We start from the raw sequence: 18,871 nt of genomic DNA, 5'->3' as shown, positions 1-18,871 counted from the left end.
ATAGAGGTACTTTGGATTAGACAGAGAAGAGTAAAGGGAGGGAAGGGGATATAGGAGTAGGAGGAATAATAGAATGAATTAGACATTATTACCCTATGTACATAAATGACTATACAACTGATAGGATTCTACATCATGTACAACCAGAAGAATGAGAAATTATATTTCATTTATGTGTGATGTATCATAGTGCATTCTAATGTCATATATAACTAATTAGAACAAATAAAAAATGATTGAAAAGAAACCAAATAATAAAAAAATATGGAAAAACAAGAATACCTGGGGAAAAAACTGAAAAATCTCCTTTGAAAGTATTTGACAAAAGAAAATGATGGCTAAAAGAAAGATATGATTAAAATATAAAATATCACACAATAAAGACATTTTATAAATTTTGAGAGTATGGAAAACTTTCAAATTCTAAAGGAGAGAATTTTAAGAAAATAAAAAGAGATCAACTTAGCTGTCAGAACATTAAAAAAAAGAAAAATCAATTACAGACAACTCCATACCAATTTAAAATAAAAAAGAGTTTAGATAAATAAACATAAATGAGAAGACAAGGGTATGATTCTAAACAATAAAGAAAAATAGTATGCTCTTCTGTAGAAGATCAAGTATACAATACAATCAGTCTGACTCCATATTTTGCACTTCTGCACTCAAACATTACCTGCATTGACACTGTGATCTCTTGAAGGGCAGCATCTGCTTCATCTTGCTTAGTTTTAAGTAATATGCTTTGTTCACCAGCTCTTCTGTTCAGTTCATCCACAAGAGCTTTGGCCTCATTTAGTTTAGATACACCCGCCTACATTAATAAAATATTGATGGCAATATTAAAAACAAAAGTTTATACACACACAGCAAATAAATCCTTATAAAGAAAGAATCAAGCAAGCATGTAAGTGATACATGAGAAACAGTACAAATGGCCTTAGATTTTTTCTTTTTGCTAATTTTAATGATTTATTAAACATCATACTTATTAACTTGTAGTAAAAAAAAAAAAAAAAAAAACTCCACCAAGTTTTAAGGAAAAACAGTTAAACATATCAACATATATTAGACAGCTTAAACAACTGATTAAACACTGGTCATTCAATGTATTAGATGGGAAAAAAACTAGAAAGCAAGGGAAAATTCAGAAAACCTTTTCCAATTTTTAGTCTCACTGGGCAAAAGAACTCAAAGGTTACTCTTTTTTGTAGTGGAACTGACTTGTTTCTGTTTGCCTCACATATGGCTCTAGGAGACTATAATTCACCTGTACTTTGGGTAGTCATTTGACCCAGACCTAGCCATTATAGTATCTCTCCATTGCCCATTAATCCAAGGAAGGACAGGAAAAATATCCTTTTCTCCTATAATATGAGTTAGGTTTTTATCATCTAATAAATCAAAAGATTTGGAGAGAAAGTCATGGAAAAAAAATTTAACCAATATTTACTGATGACTTAACAAAAAAGACAGGTATCCTGCTAGGTTATTCTCATATTAATTTAACTAATATGCACACATACAACTGTCTATGACCTAATTAAACAGCAATTCAACAAGTTTAAATAATTTACCAAAAACAATGTCAAGAACTAAATCGAGACATTAACCCTCCCAAAATCATGTATACTTTAGTGGCCTACCATAAATGAAAGTGAATCATTAAAAAAAAGGACAAAGATAATTATTTTAATTTATATGGATCCTAGTTTATTATACTAATAGAGAGAAGCTAAAACTTGGGAGAGAAGATGCTCTCTGACAGTTGCAGAGGCTGGCATTCATTTAATTTAAAACTTAAAGAAATATAGAAAGAAACTGTTCAGAATGTAATAAGAGAAATGACATGGATAAAAACATTCCTTTATAAAATGTAATTTCAATCTCAAATGTAATTTTCAATTTTCTTCAAAAATATAATTTTAATTTCATAATTTCCAAGATTATGCTATATATAATAACCTTTGAAAAGGAATTACTCAATGTCTAAAAATATTTCATAGAAAAAGACTTAACGACAACAATATCAAAACCGTCAAAAGTACATAAATACTATCCAGTAAAGTAAGAAATAATAAAAATACATAATAATAAAAAATTCAAACAATTATATTATAATCTACTGGGCAATATAGGCAGGGAGATGGAATTCTTTTTTCAAAGCTTTTAAAACAGTACATTATTTATTTATACTAAATATTTGCCACAGGGAACATGGTATTGTAACTTGTGTAATACTTGACTTCCTAAAAATGATAAAATAATTTAAAATCAAAATCAAATAACGATAAAGATAAAAGCATTGGATATAACCAATTTTGTACCTGCAAATGACTTTGTCTTTTTAATAATTCCTTTTTCTTGCTGCTACTAATGGCAGAATATACACGTAAAAAGGTCATATATCGACTTGGTGTAGCTCCATATGCTTTACAGGACTCATGGATTAGTAAAAATGACTTTAGAAAGTCAGGATCAACTAAAAAAAGATAGAAAATATAATTACTTATATGTTTGATTCATTAAAAATTACAAAAATAATATTTATTTTGTATTAGATAATTCCACTTTAAAATTATAATTATGCAATATAATCTTTGCACAGGCATTCCAAGATATCTATTCCCAGTGCCAATCTTCCTTAAGAATTATCTACTTTAAGTGGTCTTTATCTTCTGCTGTTATAAATTTTCCCTCAACATTTTTAGTGCTGCAAGAAAAAGAAATCTGCATGGTCTTTTAACATAAAAGAATTGGAACTATATAACACATGTAACTGAAAAAGGAGCTAAATACAATTTCTTGAGTAGAATCAAGACACCAAACCAAATATCTATTCACTCCCATTTGATACAGAGGGAAACAAGATTTCAAAAGCCAAAAAGTTGAGAATAAGTTTACATTAGATTCAATACATTCAGGATCAAACACATTACTTCTCTTTCACTGACTTAATTTCCCTCTGTATTCTCTACTGGAGTTAATAAAAATCAACTTTCAATGAATTCTCCAAGCCAGAATCTTGTCAGACATCCCTGACTTCTTTAATTCTTCCTTGTATGTCACAATCATTAACAATCAAGTCCAATATAGATAACCACCTAATATCCCCAAATCCATTCTTTCCCTCCATTCTTACCTCTGCCTTTGTTCGGAATTTTTATTATGTCTCTCTTAGATTATTGCAATGGACTTCTAAAGTTGTCTCATTGCCTTCAGTTTTCTCCTATACCAATCTATTTTCTAATAACTGAAGAAAGGGATGGACCCAGAGATTCCTGTTTCTAAAACAAGACTCTGGTTATATCCCTATTAAAATCTCTCAATATCACCCATAAATTATAATACAAAATTGGCATAATATGGAAGGCTCTTCATTACCTGATCCTGCCAATATTTTACTCTTCATCTAGTGCTCTACTATTTACACATCCTATGTTTCAATCCTTTAGGCTATTCATAGTTCCACAAAAATGCCTATATTACTTCTCTAAACCTTTTCAATATTATAGTTAATAAAATATTGTATCCATACTCAAAAGAAAAAAAAATTTTCTGAGTTTAAATTGAGTTCTATGACATTTCTAAATGATAAGCTAGTATCAAAAGTTTAGATTACTAGTCAGGAACTCTAAAAATATAATTGGGACCTTCAGACTACTCAGTCAAAAAAGAATGGGTATGGAACAGAAAAAATAGCATTTCATAAATAAAAATCAGATAAAATTGGTTTCATAAAAATACTACCTGAATTTTTTTTCTTTTCTTCTTTTCCTTTTTTGTCACTATATTTCTCTTCACCATCTGTTTCACTGAATAACATTTCAGGTATCTAAAACACATACAACAATTTTTCAAAACTCAAAAGTCAGGGCTCAGGATGTGGCTCATGATAGAGTGCATGCCTAGATGTGAGAGGCCCTGGGTGCAATCCCCAGCACTCAAATCAGTATGAAAAAGTTTAAGTAGGTCCAAAATCAAAGGTTAAATAACCTTAACACAAAAAGACAGCATCAACTGCATTTTTTTTTTCTTATAGACAAAGAGAAGTCATTATTTTCTAGACATTATAACACGTATCAACCATTAAATGGTTGCAAACTAATGGCACACAGGGAAAAGCTCCAACATATCACTTAAAAATTATTAGGCAGTATAAAATAAAAGGTATTAAAATTTGGATAGAATTTAAAAATACCATTTATAATTATAAAAGTAATAAAAATACTTTATTTGGCATCAAAGAAATAAAATGCTGTCATAGCACAACAGGGTACAGAAGATTCTTAGCATTCATAAATAAGAAATAACTCAAAGTGAATGAAAATAATTTCATGTTTAATAACTAATAATTTCATAAATGACAATTCTAAAAATTTTTTCTAGCTATGGCTGAGTTTTTTGCCAACATCACAATTAAGCAAATGAAGTTTTATAAACAAATACCCTATTATTAAAGAAAATATGATAACCTAGTAAGAATATCACTTTAGACTATACTATATAAACGAAAATAGTTTTCTGGCGAAAAATATAAAGGCTCTGAAATACCAGGAAAAATAGCTTGAATTTCTTTCACAGGTATGGCGGACATTGATAGCAAAAGAAACATAAGTAACCCAGGTAATTAAGCAAAAAAAAAAATGTCATTTTTTAAATTTTTTTAAACTGAATAAAACATAATCAAAAGATCCTCTATTTAACACAGAGATTAAAAGGTGCTATTTTTCTTAAGCTAGAGTTATGTGTTTTTTTCAACCATCTTCACTGATTTCTGACCAGTTAAGCCTCTATGAGAATATTTTACTCCTGACTCCTCAATTTTTCTTATACCTTATTAGAATCTATGAGAAAATCCTATTGTTTCTACCACAAAACATATCCAAAATCCCAACTACTTCTTATACCTCCCCACTAGACCCATAGCTCAAGCCACCATTTTCTTTCATCTAGATTACTATAATAATTGTGTGTAATTGCTTCCTTTCCTTCCTACAATCTACTTTCAACCCAGAAATCAGAGTAATTCTATTAAAACATGACTCAAAACATTTTTTTCTCAGAAACTTCTAATAGTAAATTTTCAGGAAATCCTAAAAATCCTTATGACTTACAAAACCTTAACCTAACTGGTCTCCTCTTACTTCTCTGTCATCATCTCCCATTACCTTCCCCCTCCATCACTACTCTCTAGGTAAAGACTTCTTGCTGATCCTAAAAATCATCAGGAATACTCTCATCACAGAAAGCTTTCCACAGTTTTCTGTGGCAAGAAGGTAAAAAATCCATAAGGGCAGGGATCTTTGTATCCTCCCCTCTGCTGTATCTTCAGTGTACAGAACATTTCTTCTTTTTTTTGTAAATAAATTTTTATTGTTTTTTTTAAACATTTATTTTTTAGGTGTAGATGGACACAACACAATGACTTTATTTGTATATGGTGCTGAGAATCAAACCCAGGTCCTACTTGTGCTAGGCGAGTGCTCTACCCCTGAGCCACAATCCCAGCCCTACATTACTTCTTCTTAATGAATGAATGCCTCTACTCATGTGGTATCCTCAGATTAAAATACCTTTCCTCTCCTTATGTACTTATGGAAATATAGCAAAAATACCATCTCACCTATAAAACTTTGTCTATTTTTTCATATTACAATCTTTGCTGAATCACAACTGGTATTTCTGTCTGTATTCTATTATAGTCTATATAATTTCTATTAGAATCTATATATCTACTATAATAAATAAAGAAATGAATAATTGGAAATAGTCAAAGAACAATGCTAAAAATTATTATTTATTTAAATGAAGCAAATTAAGAGTCTTCTAGCAAAGAAAGTGCTATGAGTTCACACTTTAAATTCTTCCCCCTCCAAATGTATAGCACAGCATGACACGTTTCTTTCTTTTTTTTTTTTTTTTAAAAAAAAGGATTATATTTTTAATTGGTAAAATTCTTGATTTTTTTAAAATTCTAGGCTAGCCTACAATAGGCTAAAAAATTAAAGTATAATTATCCTTATGGTTCTTAATTGAATATACAATTCTCAGCCTAAAATTATATTCTCAGCTAAACTATAATATAAAAAGAAAAAGAAAACAGAGATATCTTCAAACATAAGAAAAATGTTCAGTGCCATAATTAAGATAATGTTAAAACAAAAACCAAAGACAAGTAGTAAAATCAATAACTTCGAAACATAATATGAGTTTTTTTCATTTTCATGTTTAAATGTTAAACTTACTTTCTTCATACTGCTATCTGACCAGCCCTCCATCCACAACACCTGGCATTTCTTATGCAAAGCTGGATTACTTTCACAATTTATTATAAAGTTTAAATTTGCAGAATCCATTATCAATACAATATGCAAATTTTGTTGAATTCCTGAAAGATATATTAAAAAATTATAATTATTGTCAATTACAAGAATAATAATAGAATCAGGAATTCTACATGTGATCTAGTTTCATGATATTCAAATTTTCTAACATACTATTTTTGGAGCTGTTTTTCTTTCTTTTTCTTTTTTCTTTTTTATTTTATTTATTTTTTTTTTTTTGAGGTGGGGAGGGTCCGGGATTGAATTCAGGGGAACTTGACAAAAAATACAAAATATTTTTGTATTTTATTTAGAGATAGGGTCCCACTGAGTTGCTTAGCACTTCCTTTGCTCAGGCTGGTTTTAAACTCATGATCCTCCTGCCTCAGCCTCCTGAGCCACTGGGATTATAGGCATGCACCACCTCACCTGGCTAGGAGCTGTTTTTCTTAAAAAACAAATAGTTATGAAATAATACCATGATACAAAATTTGGTTAAAAAATTCTTTGTGTGTATTTCTGTGTGCATGCTAAGGCAAAAGATGCAGAGGGCTGGGGATGTAGTTCAGTGGCAGAGTGACTACATAACATATGAGGTCCTGGGTTCAATCCCCAGCACTGCCAAAATAAGAAAGGAAGGAAGGAAGGAAGGAAGGGAGGGAGGGAGGGAGGGAGGGAGGGAAGGAGGAAAGGAAGGAAGGAAGGAAGGGAGGGAGGGAGGGAGGGAAGGAAAGGAAGGAAGGGAGGGAGGGAAGGAAGGAAAGAAAGGAAGGAATAAATATTGATTGATTCAGGAAGATATCCTTAAAGGATAGAGGTATAGTAATGTCTGGATGGTGTGATTATTCCCTCATTTTTTATTTATTTCAATTTTAGATTTCTGTAGTACACATAAAACTGCTTCTATATTAATAAAAAGATACTAACCCATAACAAGGGAAGGTGGGAAGAGGAAGAATAGAAGTCCATTGGATTATAGAAAGAGGAATGAAAGGGGGAGAGATGAAAGGAATAGGAAAGACAGTAGAATTAACCAAACATAACTTTCCTATCCTTGTATATGAATATATGACCAGGCTAACTCAATATCATGTACAACCACAGAATATGATCCTAATTAGAATAAGTTATACTCCATGTATACACAATATGTCAAAATACACTCTGTTATCATGTATATCTAAAAAGAACAAAGAAAAAATTAAAATTTAACAAATTATAAAGTCTGGCACAATCTAAATATTCAACTGCTTTCTAAGATTAGGAATACTAAAGTAATAATAATTTCACCACATGAAAACAAAGTAGGAAAATATTCCAAAGAAATATTTTTTTCTTTGCTAAAATTTTCATCATTCCCCTTTGCTAAAATTAATCTAAGGTGATTTCATCATGGGCTAGCTTATATACTATTTATATGCTACTTTCTAAAAGTTCCAGAAAAAAAGAAAAAGGTGTAAATTAAATGGTATTTATTTCATATGAAACAGAATTTAAGTTGATTACTGAATTCTATGTCACTTACTATATGTGAAGTAATTGAAGATTGGTCCAAAAAAACCATCCTGTGAAGCTTGATCCTTAAGAGGCAATAGCAAGGGCTCTAATTCTTCAAGAGTATAGAGTCCAGGAACTTCACCTACAGAAAAATATTAAATGTCTTTTTTCACTTTGGTTGCAACACACTAATTCAAAACACATTTTACATATACAGTGCTTTTCAATTTTTGTATTAAATAATCAGTCTTTATTGGATCCTTCCCTTCAAAAATATATAAAACCTATCACATCTACATGACTCCATACCCACATCTATAACCTTCATTTGATCGAATTCTAACTCCTAATAAAGACATTCAAGAGAGTTCCTGGGCTGAGGATTGAGTTCAGTGGGAGAGAACTTGCCAAGCATGTGCCAGGCCCTGGATTGGCCCCCAGCACCACAAACAGAGAGAGAGAGAGAAGGCAAGCAAGGGATAGATCTCATAATATACCCATCTATTTGCCTTTTCAGGTTTTTTTCTCCTTCTCACTCATAAGAACTTGTTTTCTAATGTGCTTGTAAATACAACAAAATATTTCCCTTTCTAGAATGTATAACTAGTCCTGTGCCCTTTATCCATCCCTAAATGATTGTTTATGCTTCAAGACTCCACTTCATCAACTGCTATGTCCATAAGCCTTTTCTATTTACCCAAATACTAAGTAAAACCCTCTTATCTCTCTCATGTGCTATCCAAACACACCACTGTTTAGCATTTATCACATCATTTGAAAATGAATTACTTTCCTCACCACCTTAATTACTCTAATTCTCAAAGGACAAATATTTTAAAACATTCCATATTAAATCCTAGGGAATTCTTAATGTATATCAGGAACTTAAATATTTGTTACTAAATGAATTAATGAACTTAGACTAAACATCAAGGGACCCATTCCATGGCCTTCTACTAGGCAATAGAATGATGAAAGGCAAATCAAAGTTGGCTAACACTATAGGCAGGCCCAGACCATTCTTAATAAATATCTGTTAAGCCAATAACTCAAAAGAAACTAAGATTAAGTGAAAATTCCTTTCTATACATCCAAAACCTTACATTCATGTAGGGCCCATAACAATCCAATTCCTACATTTCTTTGAATTCAACTAAAAGGTACCAGACCTACCCCTACCCACAAAACATATATACTCACACACATGCACACATAAGTCTGTTTTATATGACATTCTTTAAACTTCAGTTATGGCAGAATATTTTTTTTTGGGGGGGGGGGGGATACCAGGGATTGAACTCAGAGGCACTCGACCATTCACCCACATCCCCAGCTATATTTTATTTAGATACAGGGTCTCACTGAGTTGCATAGCACCTCACATGATGAGGCTGGCTTTTAACTCTCGATCCTCCTCCACTGCCTCCAGAGCCACTGGGATTACAGGCGTGCACCACTACAGTGAGGCAGCCACATCAAAAACAAAAAAAAAAACCACACTGCCTGGTGACAGAATACTTTGATGTGTTAAATTTAGCATACTATACACTTTAGGGAACAAAAAATTGAAATAGAAGAAAAGAGAGATGGATTTATTGAATACTTTCTCTGAAAAGAAACTACCAAAATTTAATTGTTGTTTTTGCAGTTACATCTTTTTTGTTTTTAATTTTTTTAGTTATTGACAGACTTTTATTTTATTTCATTTATTGATACACAGTGCTGAGAATTGAAACCAGTGCCTCACATATGCAAAGCAAGTGCTCTACCACTGAGCCACAACCCCAGACCCTTGCAGTTATATCTTGATAATAAAGATCAACTTATCAGCCAGGTGAGATGGTGCATACCTGTAATGATACCAGCAGCTCGGGAGGCTGAGGCAAGAGGATCACAAATTTAAAGTCTGCCTGAGAAACTTAGCAAGGGCCTGAGCAACGCAGGAGTGTCCTGTCTCAAATTAAAAAATAAACAGGGCTTGGGGCTGGGGATGTGGCTCAAGCGGTAGCACGCTCGCCTGGCATGTGTGCGACCTGGGTTCCATCCTCAGCACCACATACAAACAAAGATGTTGTGTCCACCGAAAACTAAAAAATAAATATTAAAAAAAAATTCTCTCTCTCTCTCTCTCTCTCTCTCTCTCTCTCTCTCTCTCTCTCTGTTAAAAAAATTAAATTAAAAAAAAATAATAAACAGGGCTTGGGATGTGACTCAATAGTTAAGTGTCCCTGGGTTCAATCCCCCACAAACAAAAAAATAATAATTAGAACAATTTATCTTAAAACAGTAATAATTGGAATAATGCTTATCTGAATGTTTATTCCTTCTCCTCTTTACTCTCCCTCTCTCTATCACATACACACACATACACATTCACAAACTGTGTATCTGGGCTATCAATTTATATCAGCAAAATGAACTGAACAAGGTCTCCACCTAGTGATGTTAAACAATAGGCAGGAATGTGGGGTTTTTTGTTGTTTTGATGTGGCTGCCTCACTGTAATATGCTGATTTTAAATCCTTTGGGTATAGACCAAGGAGTTGTTCTTAACTATTTCCTTTGCTGTGAAGAAGCTTTTTAGTTTGAATTCATCCCATTTATTATTCTTGATTTTACTTCTTGTGCTTCAGGAGTCTTATTGAGAAAGTTGGTTCTGAAGTCAACATGATGAGAAGGTAGGCTAACATTTTCTTCTAGTAGGTACAGGGTCCAATGCCCACATCCTTGATCCATTTTGAGTTCAGTTTTATGCAAGGTGAAAGATAAAAGTTAAATTTCATTATGCTACATGTGGACTTCCAGTTTTCCCAGCACCATTTGTTGAAAAGGTTATCTTTTCTCCAGTGTATATTTATGGTGCCTTTGTCTAGTATGAGATAACTGGATTTCTGTAGGGTTTTCTCTCTGTCTTCTATTCCATTATCTTCATGTCTGTTTTGGTACCAATACCATACTGTTGGAATGTGTTCCTTAAAAATCCAAAGACAAGCCTGGTACGGAGGCCCATTCTTATAATCTCAGTGACTCTGGAGGCATGAAACCATGGCAGAAGGGCTACTCAAAAATCAGGTTGTAGAGCATCAACTAGGAGGCCTTAATGAACAAATGCTATCCCTCCCCAGAGGGTCTTTTTTTTTTTATAGTTTTAGGATGGTAGCAAAGAATTAGGTTTTCTTTATTTATTTATTTTCTTCTTTTTTTTTTCCTAGGTGATTCTACTATACAATTAAGGATACAAAATATTGGGGAATAAAATGGATCTACAGCTTTGTATTATATCAAGAGAAAATTATTTTAAGTCAAAAATACAAAATAGAAAATATGATTTTCAAACAAAAATCTTAAAAAATACAGTAAATATTCCTACAACTTATAAAATTCTGTAAATATAGAAATCCTATTTAGTTCTACATTTCTCGGAAGTATTTACTTAATAGAGTACCCTTAAATAATATTTCTCTATTATATAAATGCATAGTGTAAATTCATACTCCCTTTTTTCTTAAAAATAATTTTAATCTCTTCTTTAAAAATGTGAGATTACTTACAAGTAATAAGTAGTAGCTGATATATTTTAATCAACTAAAGAAACAACGTGCATTGTTTCAGATTAGTGAATACTGATATAGTCCATACACATATGAAATGTACATACTAACACAGAATTCTGTGGTATTTCATATATCTGGAATAAGTCTATATTTATATGTATATACTAAGGTCACACCATAATTATTCAACCATTCCACTACCGATGAAAGTTCTATCAAATTTTTTGTGATTACAAATTATAATACATATTTCTTTACATACTAGTCGTTCTATTTCTATGGGTTAAATCCCTACTGATAACAGAATGCTGTATCAAAGGTATAGCCATTTTTAAATAAGGACTAGTAGATAATTTTCCTAAAGGTTAAGACAAATAATGCCCCATTGAAAGAACAAGGGGGGGGGCAATTTTTCTGTAATTCATTAATATTCAATATTAATAAAAACTTTTATATAATTCCTAAGTTATTGGTTTTACAAAAGTGGCATTTCTCCATTCTGTTGCCACAAACACATTTAATCCTACATAAAGTTCTCTGAAACACAAGTAAATTTTATATAAGACAATTGTACTTGAATAATTTTTACATTACTATTTATTTTCTTTGAATAGAAACTATTCACTTACCTGAAGACAAAAGGCTATTGATCATCTCCAAAAATGTAGGATGTACAAACTGATAATCCTCAAGAAGTAAAACTACCTGTTGTGCTTCAATTCCTGCAAGATTCAGCACCTGCCCAAAAAAAAAAAAAAAAAAAAAAATTAGTACTCTTTATGTATTTTGACACAGTTAAAAATTATCATTCTATGTAAAGTTGTCACTATTATGCATTTATATTTGCATACTCAAAATTAAATCAAACTTTAGCCATATAGCTTGAATAGTAAAATGTACCCACAAATAAATGTGAGCTGAAAGAAAACTTAATTATTTTAGAACTGGAATATTAAACCAAAAACTAAGATTATTTTATATGTACCCACATATTTCCTCTATAAATCTCATCATTTTGGTTGTTATTCATATCCATCTAATATCCCATAATCTGAAGTACCTAGAACCTATAAATCTCAAAAAAAAGTCTCTTAAAATCTGTATAAATAAGAATGTTATTTTTCTAATATTTATGGAAAAAAATCATCAAAATTAAAAATAAATACTGTTATATATTAGAGTCATAAAGATGTTAGAAATCATTTAGAAAAATAATATGAATAAAAATCTAATAAAGCAAAGGATCATGAGCAACTTACATGTTTGAGATCATTTGTGAACTGCTTCAATTCATATCCTCTGGAAATCTTTGGAGAAAATAGCACTGCTCCATGCATATGACTGACTAAAGAAGTGATGGTCCTACGCCCCACACCACTGCGTCCTGCTAGTAGAAGTGAACCTCCAGGAAAACTCAGTACTCTATCTATTCTAGACATGTACTCCAGGACTTCTTGGAAAAGTAAAATATCTAAATTCTGGTTATCTCGTCCATAATGAATAAGACCCTTTCAAAAAAACAAAAAGAATATTTTCTAATTAATAAAATACTAACTACACAACAAAAATATTACTTATCTAGATTAAAATATTATTTTGATACATTCAAGAAGAATAAAGTAGTTACACACTAATATTTTACCTATCTAGTAATACATCTTTACAGGCACTAAAAAAAAACTCGTAAGATGTCAAAGAAGTTCAAGGGTTCACAAGAATCACCCTTAGGCATTAATACATTAGTAAAAAGTATGTGAGATAGTTGGTTAATTAAAACTCTCAAAATTTATCAGTTGTAATAAATCAATGAACATGGACTATGAAACAGTCTCAGAACTCTAGAAACCTCGTGCTTAGAAATGCTTTTATGAACTCTTGTTCTTTTGTACTACTTGGGAATGACTCAAAAGCCCGTGTAAGTACCATGTCCTGCTACAGATTAAGCAAAAGAATGTAAAAAGAAAGAAAAGACAATTAGAGTATGTTCACAATATACTTAACAACTTTTAATATTCCCAAATATTGCAATATCAATTCCAGGCATATCAATCAGTCCACCAAACACACCATGACAAAAAACTTTTCCTGACATCAAATCCATACTAACTCTCAACATGCAACACTGTTTCTTCTTTATTATAACTAAACAGAAACATAGCAAGCAAGAGATATAGAGAGAGAAAGAAAAAAAAAAAACCTGTACACAGTGTTACTCCAAGTTTCAATGGACCATGAGCATAACTATCATCTGTAAGCCTGATAAAAATTCGATTCTCTGGGTCTCACCTACTATGTTTGACTCTCTCGAGATGGAACCCAGGAATCTGCAATTTTTTTACACCTTCAGGTGATTCTGATACACACCAAAGTTTAACAATCACTGATATATGATGATTTCTCAATTAATGTTAAGCTTCATTAATATTTCTAATAAATACCTTCTTGCAAATATATCTTAGCAATTTTACAAGGATCTGTATAAAGCACATCTGCTTCTAGTTATGTTAAATTCAAAAAGAGCAGAATAGTTTTGTCTATGATTTAATATTCCCATGATCTCCAAACGTTTCCCATAAATAACAGTAATCATAACAAATCTTAATTCGAATTAATGATTCATATTATACCTTTTTAATAACATCCTTGAGATCTGAAGAGTTTAGTTTTCCAAGTGGTTTTCCATGTGGAGGTAATGGTTGCCTTAGGGCTGCCGTTGATCCTAAATTATGTTGGGCTCCCCATGTAACATAGAAACTATCTGTAGAAATAAAAGATATGTTGCTTTATATGCATTATTAGTAATGGAAGAATCAGTAAATATGTTGGTTATTAAATTATTTTTCGTTTAGTTCAAATAAGATTATCCCCAGAAATAAATTCAAATTATATTAAATATACAAAGATAATTACTTGGAATATCAATAAAATCAGTTAAGATACTTCAAATTTAACATCAAACGCTGAGAACTGGCTGACTGTACCTTTGTTCTATATTCTTCCCCTCCTTCTTCCCCGCAAATGAACTGGCTTTCTTCTAACTTATCCCTTGTCTATTCTCAGTTTATCCCATTTTCCTCCTTCTTCAGAATCACCACATAAAAATTGTAAATTAGGCAGAGAGTGGTAGGGCACACCTGCAATCCCTGTGGCTTGGGAGGCTAAAGTAAAGGGATCTCAAGTTCAAAGCTAGCCTCAGGAATTTATCACGGCTATAACTTAGCCAGACCCTGTCTGGCTTACCAATACCCTGTCTCAAAAATAAAAAAATAAAAAATGTCTGTGGATATGGCCTGGTGGATAAGCACCCCTGGGTTCAATCCCTGGTTTAAAAACATCATAATATAAAATAATATGGGCTGGGGTTGTGGTTCAGTGGTAGAGTGCTTGCCTAGCACATGTGAGGCCCTGAGTTCAATCCTCAGCACACATAAAAATAAATAATAAAATAAAGGAATTGTGTCCAACTACAACTAAAAAAATAAATAAATATTTTTTTAAATAATCTCAAAAATCCCTTTGAGAAAGAACATAGATTCATTACTATTTTCAAGGGTCCCTACTGATAAAATTTTTTAAAATAAGCAAATTTTAATTAGAAAACAAAAATCCCCAAACTTCCCTTAAATTTATCTAGAACATTATGCATATTACCATATAAAGAAAAGCTACTCACCATTCTATTGAAACCTTTCCTCCCCAACTGCTTTGGGGGATGATTCCATCATGTACCCTCCTTGCCACATGCCCAACTCTACCATATCCTAAAGTAATAACCATCATACCTTCTCTACACCCAAGCTACTTCATGTTCTTCTCCTTGCCTTCACCATCATATTTCTCACATATTTTTCTATCTGAAAAGATCATCATACTAACTAGTTTATTTGGGAACAACAACAAAGCTCTAATCTCCAAATCCAAAACTTGGCAGTCATTATTCCAACATGAACTTCCCCAATATCCTTGAGGCCTTTCCTCCTTGCAACTACATGACCCTATGCATCAAGCCACAAACCACTACTGCTTTTCAGGCTTTTGCTTATCCCTAATATTTATATTGCCCCAAGATCCAAATTCAGCCTTCTATTCTTTCAATTCTAAAGAGTTCTGTATAATTATTTACCTTTTTCAGTGGATCGAGCTGTCAACTATTTACATACCCAAAAAGTCACTCATTACTTATTTCGAGGCAAACTTACAAAGCTCTAGTTTAGACTCATGTTTGCAATTATTAGTAGACCTAAAATTCACAAATTCATTCACTTAACATTTAACTACTGAGCACCAGTTGAAACATTGTACTCCCTGCTTGACACAACTAGTGAATAAGACAGACATGATTTCTATCATCATATTTGATAAACTCTTTGTCTATTTGCAAAAGATTCAATTAAAACTTATAAATATTTAAAATGTACAATGAATGTTTTTCAGCAACAAAATTATTTATATAACTACATTACCTTCACATCTCATTTTTGCTCACAGGAGCTACTATAATAGCCTCCTAACCTTCATCCCTGCTGAAAGTCTCTGCCCCTCAAGGATATTCTCACAGCTACAAGAGTAACACATACATAATAAAAACTGATTGTAACATGCCACTGTAATATCAATTTCCCACTCCTTTAAAAAAAAAAAAAAAGAAGGATGAGGAGAAAGGAAGGAAGAAAAAAACTCCAAACTCTTCATAAAGGCCCTCTGCAATTTAGCTCCCACTGACTGCTTAAATCTGCTATCTCCCTCCACATTCTACAATAGTCCTCTGAAGCCTTGGTTTCTTTGCATTTTTTCTCCTCTCCTGGATTGTCCTTCTCCTCTTCCTCACTCATCATATTCATCCTCTAAAATCCAGTTTCACAAAACAGTTTCTCAAGAATCAAAGAGACACAACAAAATAATACTGGGTCACTTCAACACGCCACTCTCACCAACAAATAGATCTTCAAACCAAAAACTAAATAAAGAAACTATAAACTAAAAAATAATTAATAATTTAGACTTAACAAATACATATAGATCTTTTTATGCATCAATGACTGAATACACTTTCTTCTCAGCAGCACATGGATCATTTTCTAAATAGACCATATCTTAGGCCACAAAAAGCAATTCTTAGCAAATACAAAAAAAAAACCAGAGATATCTTGCATTTTATTAGATAATAGAATAAAATTAGATATTAATAATACAATTAAAAACAGAAGCTACTCTAACACCTGGAGACTACAAAATACAGTATTGAATGATCAAAGGATAGTGACGAAATCAGGGATGAAATAAAAAATACTTAGAGGTAAATAAGAACAGTGACACAATGTATAAAAATCTCTGGGATACTAGAAGGCAGTTCTAAAAGGAAAGTTCATTGTATTGAACTCATTCATTAAAAGAATAGAAAAATCACCAAATAACCTAACTTTATACCTCAAAGCCCTAGAAAAAAGAAGAACAAATCAACACTAAAACCAGAAGACAGGACATAACTAAAATGAGAGACAATATTAATGAAATTGAAACAAAAAATTTCAAAAAAATTGATGAAACAAGAAGTTGGGTTTTTGAAAAAATAAAACAAAATTAATAAATACTTAGCCAAGTTAAGGAAGAAAAAGAGAATATTCAAATTACTAAAATTCATGATGAAAAAGGAAATATCACAAAACAGATACCACTGACATACAGACAATAATCAGAAGCTACTTTGAAAATCTATACATAAAATAGAAAATCATGAAGACATCGACAAATTTCCACAGACATATGACTTAAGCAAATTAAATCAAGTGGACATAGAAAATTTAAACATATCAATTTCAAGTAATCAAATTGAAGATACCATCAGAAGCCTACCAAAAAAGAAAAGTCCAGGACCAGACGGATTCTCAGCCAGGTTCTACCAGACCTTTGAAGAAGAATTTACACCAATACTCAAATTATTCCATGAAACAGAAAAGGAGGGAGCCCTTCCATACTCATTCTATGAAACTAGTATCATCCTGATACCAAAACCAGACAAACACACAGCAAGGAAAGAAAACTTCAGAACAATATCCCTGATGAACACTAATGCAAAAATTCTCAATAAAACACTGGCAAATTGCATACAAAAAAATATTTAAAAGATAATTCACCATTATCAAGGAAGGTTCATTCCAGGAACACAAGGTTGGTTAAACATATGGAAATCAATAAACGTAATTCACCACATCAGTAGAAAAACTGAAAGCATCCCCTCGAAAAACTATAACAAGACAAGGATTCCCTCTTTAACCACTCCTATTCAACACAGTCCTTGAAACTCTACCCAGAGCAATTAGACAGACACAAGAAATATGACTAGGAAAAGAAGAGCTCAAACTATTCGTATTAGCTAATAACATAATTCTATATTTACAAGACCCCAAAAAACTCACCACAACTCCTAAGTGAATTCAGAACTCTAGAACTCATAAACATATTCAGCAAAGCAGCAGGATATAAAATCAACACCCGTAAATCAATTGCATTCCTATACATCAAGATGTATCAGCTGAAAGAGAAATTGGGAAAACTATTCCATTCACAAAAGCCTCAAAAAAATAAAATAAAATACCTGGGAATCAATCTAACAAAACAAAAGAGGCAAAAGACCTCTACAATGAAAGCTAAAGAACACAAAAGAAAGAAATTGAAAAGAACTCAAAAAGCGGAAAGATATCCCATGTTCTTAGATAGGCAGCATTAACAATATCATGTCATTCCTCATAGAAATATAAAACAGTCATGAAATTCATTTGGAAAAATAAGAGACACAGAATAGCCAAACCAATATTTAGCAAGAAAAGGAAAGCAGGTGGCATCACAGATGAAACCACAATTATAATATAGAGCAACAGTAACAAAAACAACAATGGTATTGGCACCAAAACAGACATGAAGATCAATGGAACAGAATAGAAGACACAGAGACATACCCACAAAAATCCAGTTATCTCATACTAGACAAAGGCACCATAAATATACACTGGAGAAAAGATAACCTTTTCAACAAATGGTGCTGGGAAAACTGGAAGTCCACATGTAGCATAATGAAATTTAACTTTTATCTTTCACCTTGCATAAAACTGAACTCAAAATGGATCAAGGATGTGGGCATTGGACCCTGTACCTACTAGAAGAAAATGTTAGCCCACCTTCTCATCATGTTGACTTCAGAACCAACTTTCTCAATAAGACTCCTGACGCACAAGAAGTAAAATCAAGAATAATAAATGGGATGAATTCAAACTAAAAAGCTTCTTCACAGCAAAGGAAACAGTCAAGAACATGAATAGAGAGCCTACAGAATAGGAGAAAATATTTACCACCTGCAATTTAGATAGAGCATTAATCTTCAGGATATACAAAGAACTCAAAAAACTTAACACCAAAAAAATCCCCAAATATCCCAATCAACAAATGAGCAAAGGAACTGAACAAGCACTCCACAGAGGAAGAAATAAAATGGTTAAG

At 32.0% G+C, this 18,871-nt stretch overlaps 1 protein-coding gene across 1 annotated transcript in view; it reads right to left on the bottom strand.

Annotated features, from left to right (window-relative positions):
• Nucleotides 1-18,871, bottom strand: part of Dync2h1 (dynein cytoplasmic 2 heavy chain 1) — a 377,152-nt gene that overhangs the window by 267,492 nt on the left and 90,789 nt on the right. The window contains exons 48-55 of the mRNA XM_071616653.1: nt 14,005-14,135; nt 12,637-12,885; nt 12,007-12,115; nt 7,852-7,965; nt 6,249-6,391; nt 3,751-3,835; nt 2,328-2,482; nt 677-814 (exon numbers count right to left, since the gene is read on the bottom strand). Of these exons, the coding sequence (XP_071472754.1) occupies nt 677-814; nt 2,328-2,482; nt 3,751-3,835; nt 6,249-6,391; nt 7,852-7,965; nt 12,007-12,115; nt 12,637-12,885; nt 14,005-14,135 (1,124 nt within the window). The remainder of the gene's footprint in view (nt 1-676; nt 815-2,327; nt 2,483-3,750; nt 3,836-6,248; nt 6,392-7,851; nt 7,966-12,006; nt 12,116-12,636; nt 12,886-14,004; nt 14,136-18,871) is intronic.

Source organism: Marmota flaviventris, chromosome 9 (genome assembly GCF_047511675.1).
Source record: "Marmota flaviventris isolate mMarFla1 chromosome 9, mMarFla1.hap1, whole genome shotgun sequence".
NCBI classification, from domain to species: Eukaryota; Metazoa; Chordata; class Mammalia; order Rodentia; family Sciuridae; genus Marmota; species Marmota flaviventris.
This window is presented reverse-complemented; position numbering and strand designations above follow the sequence as displayed.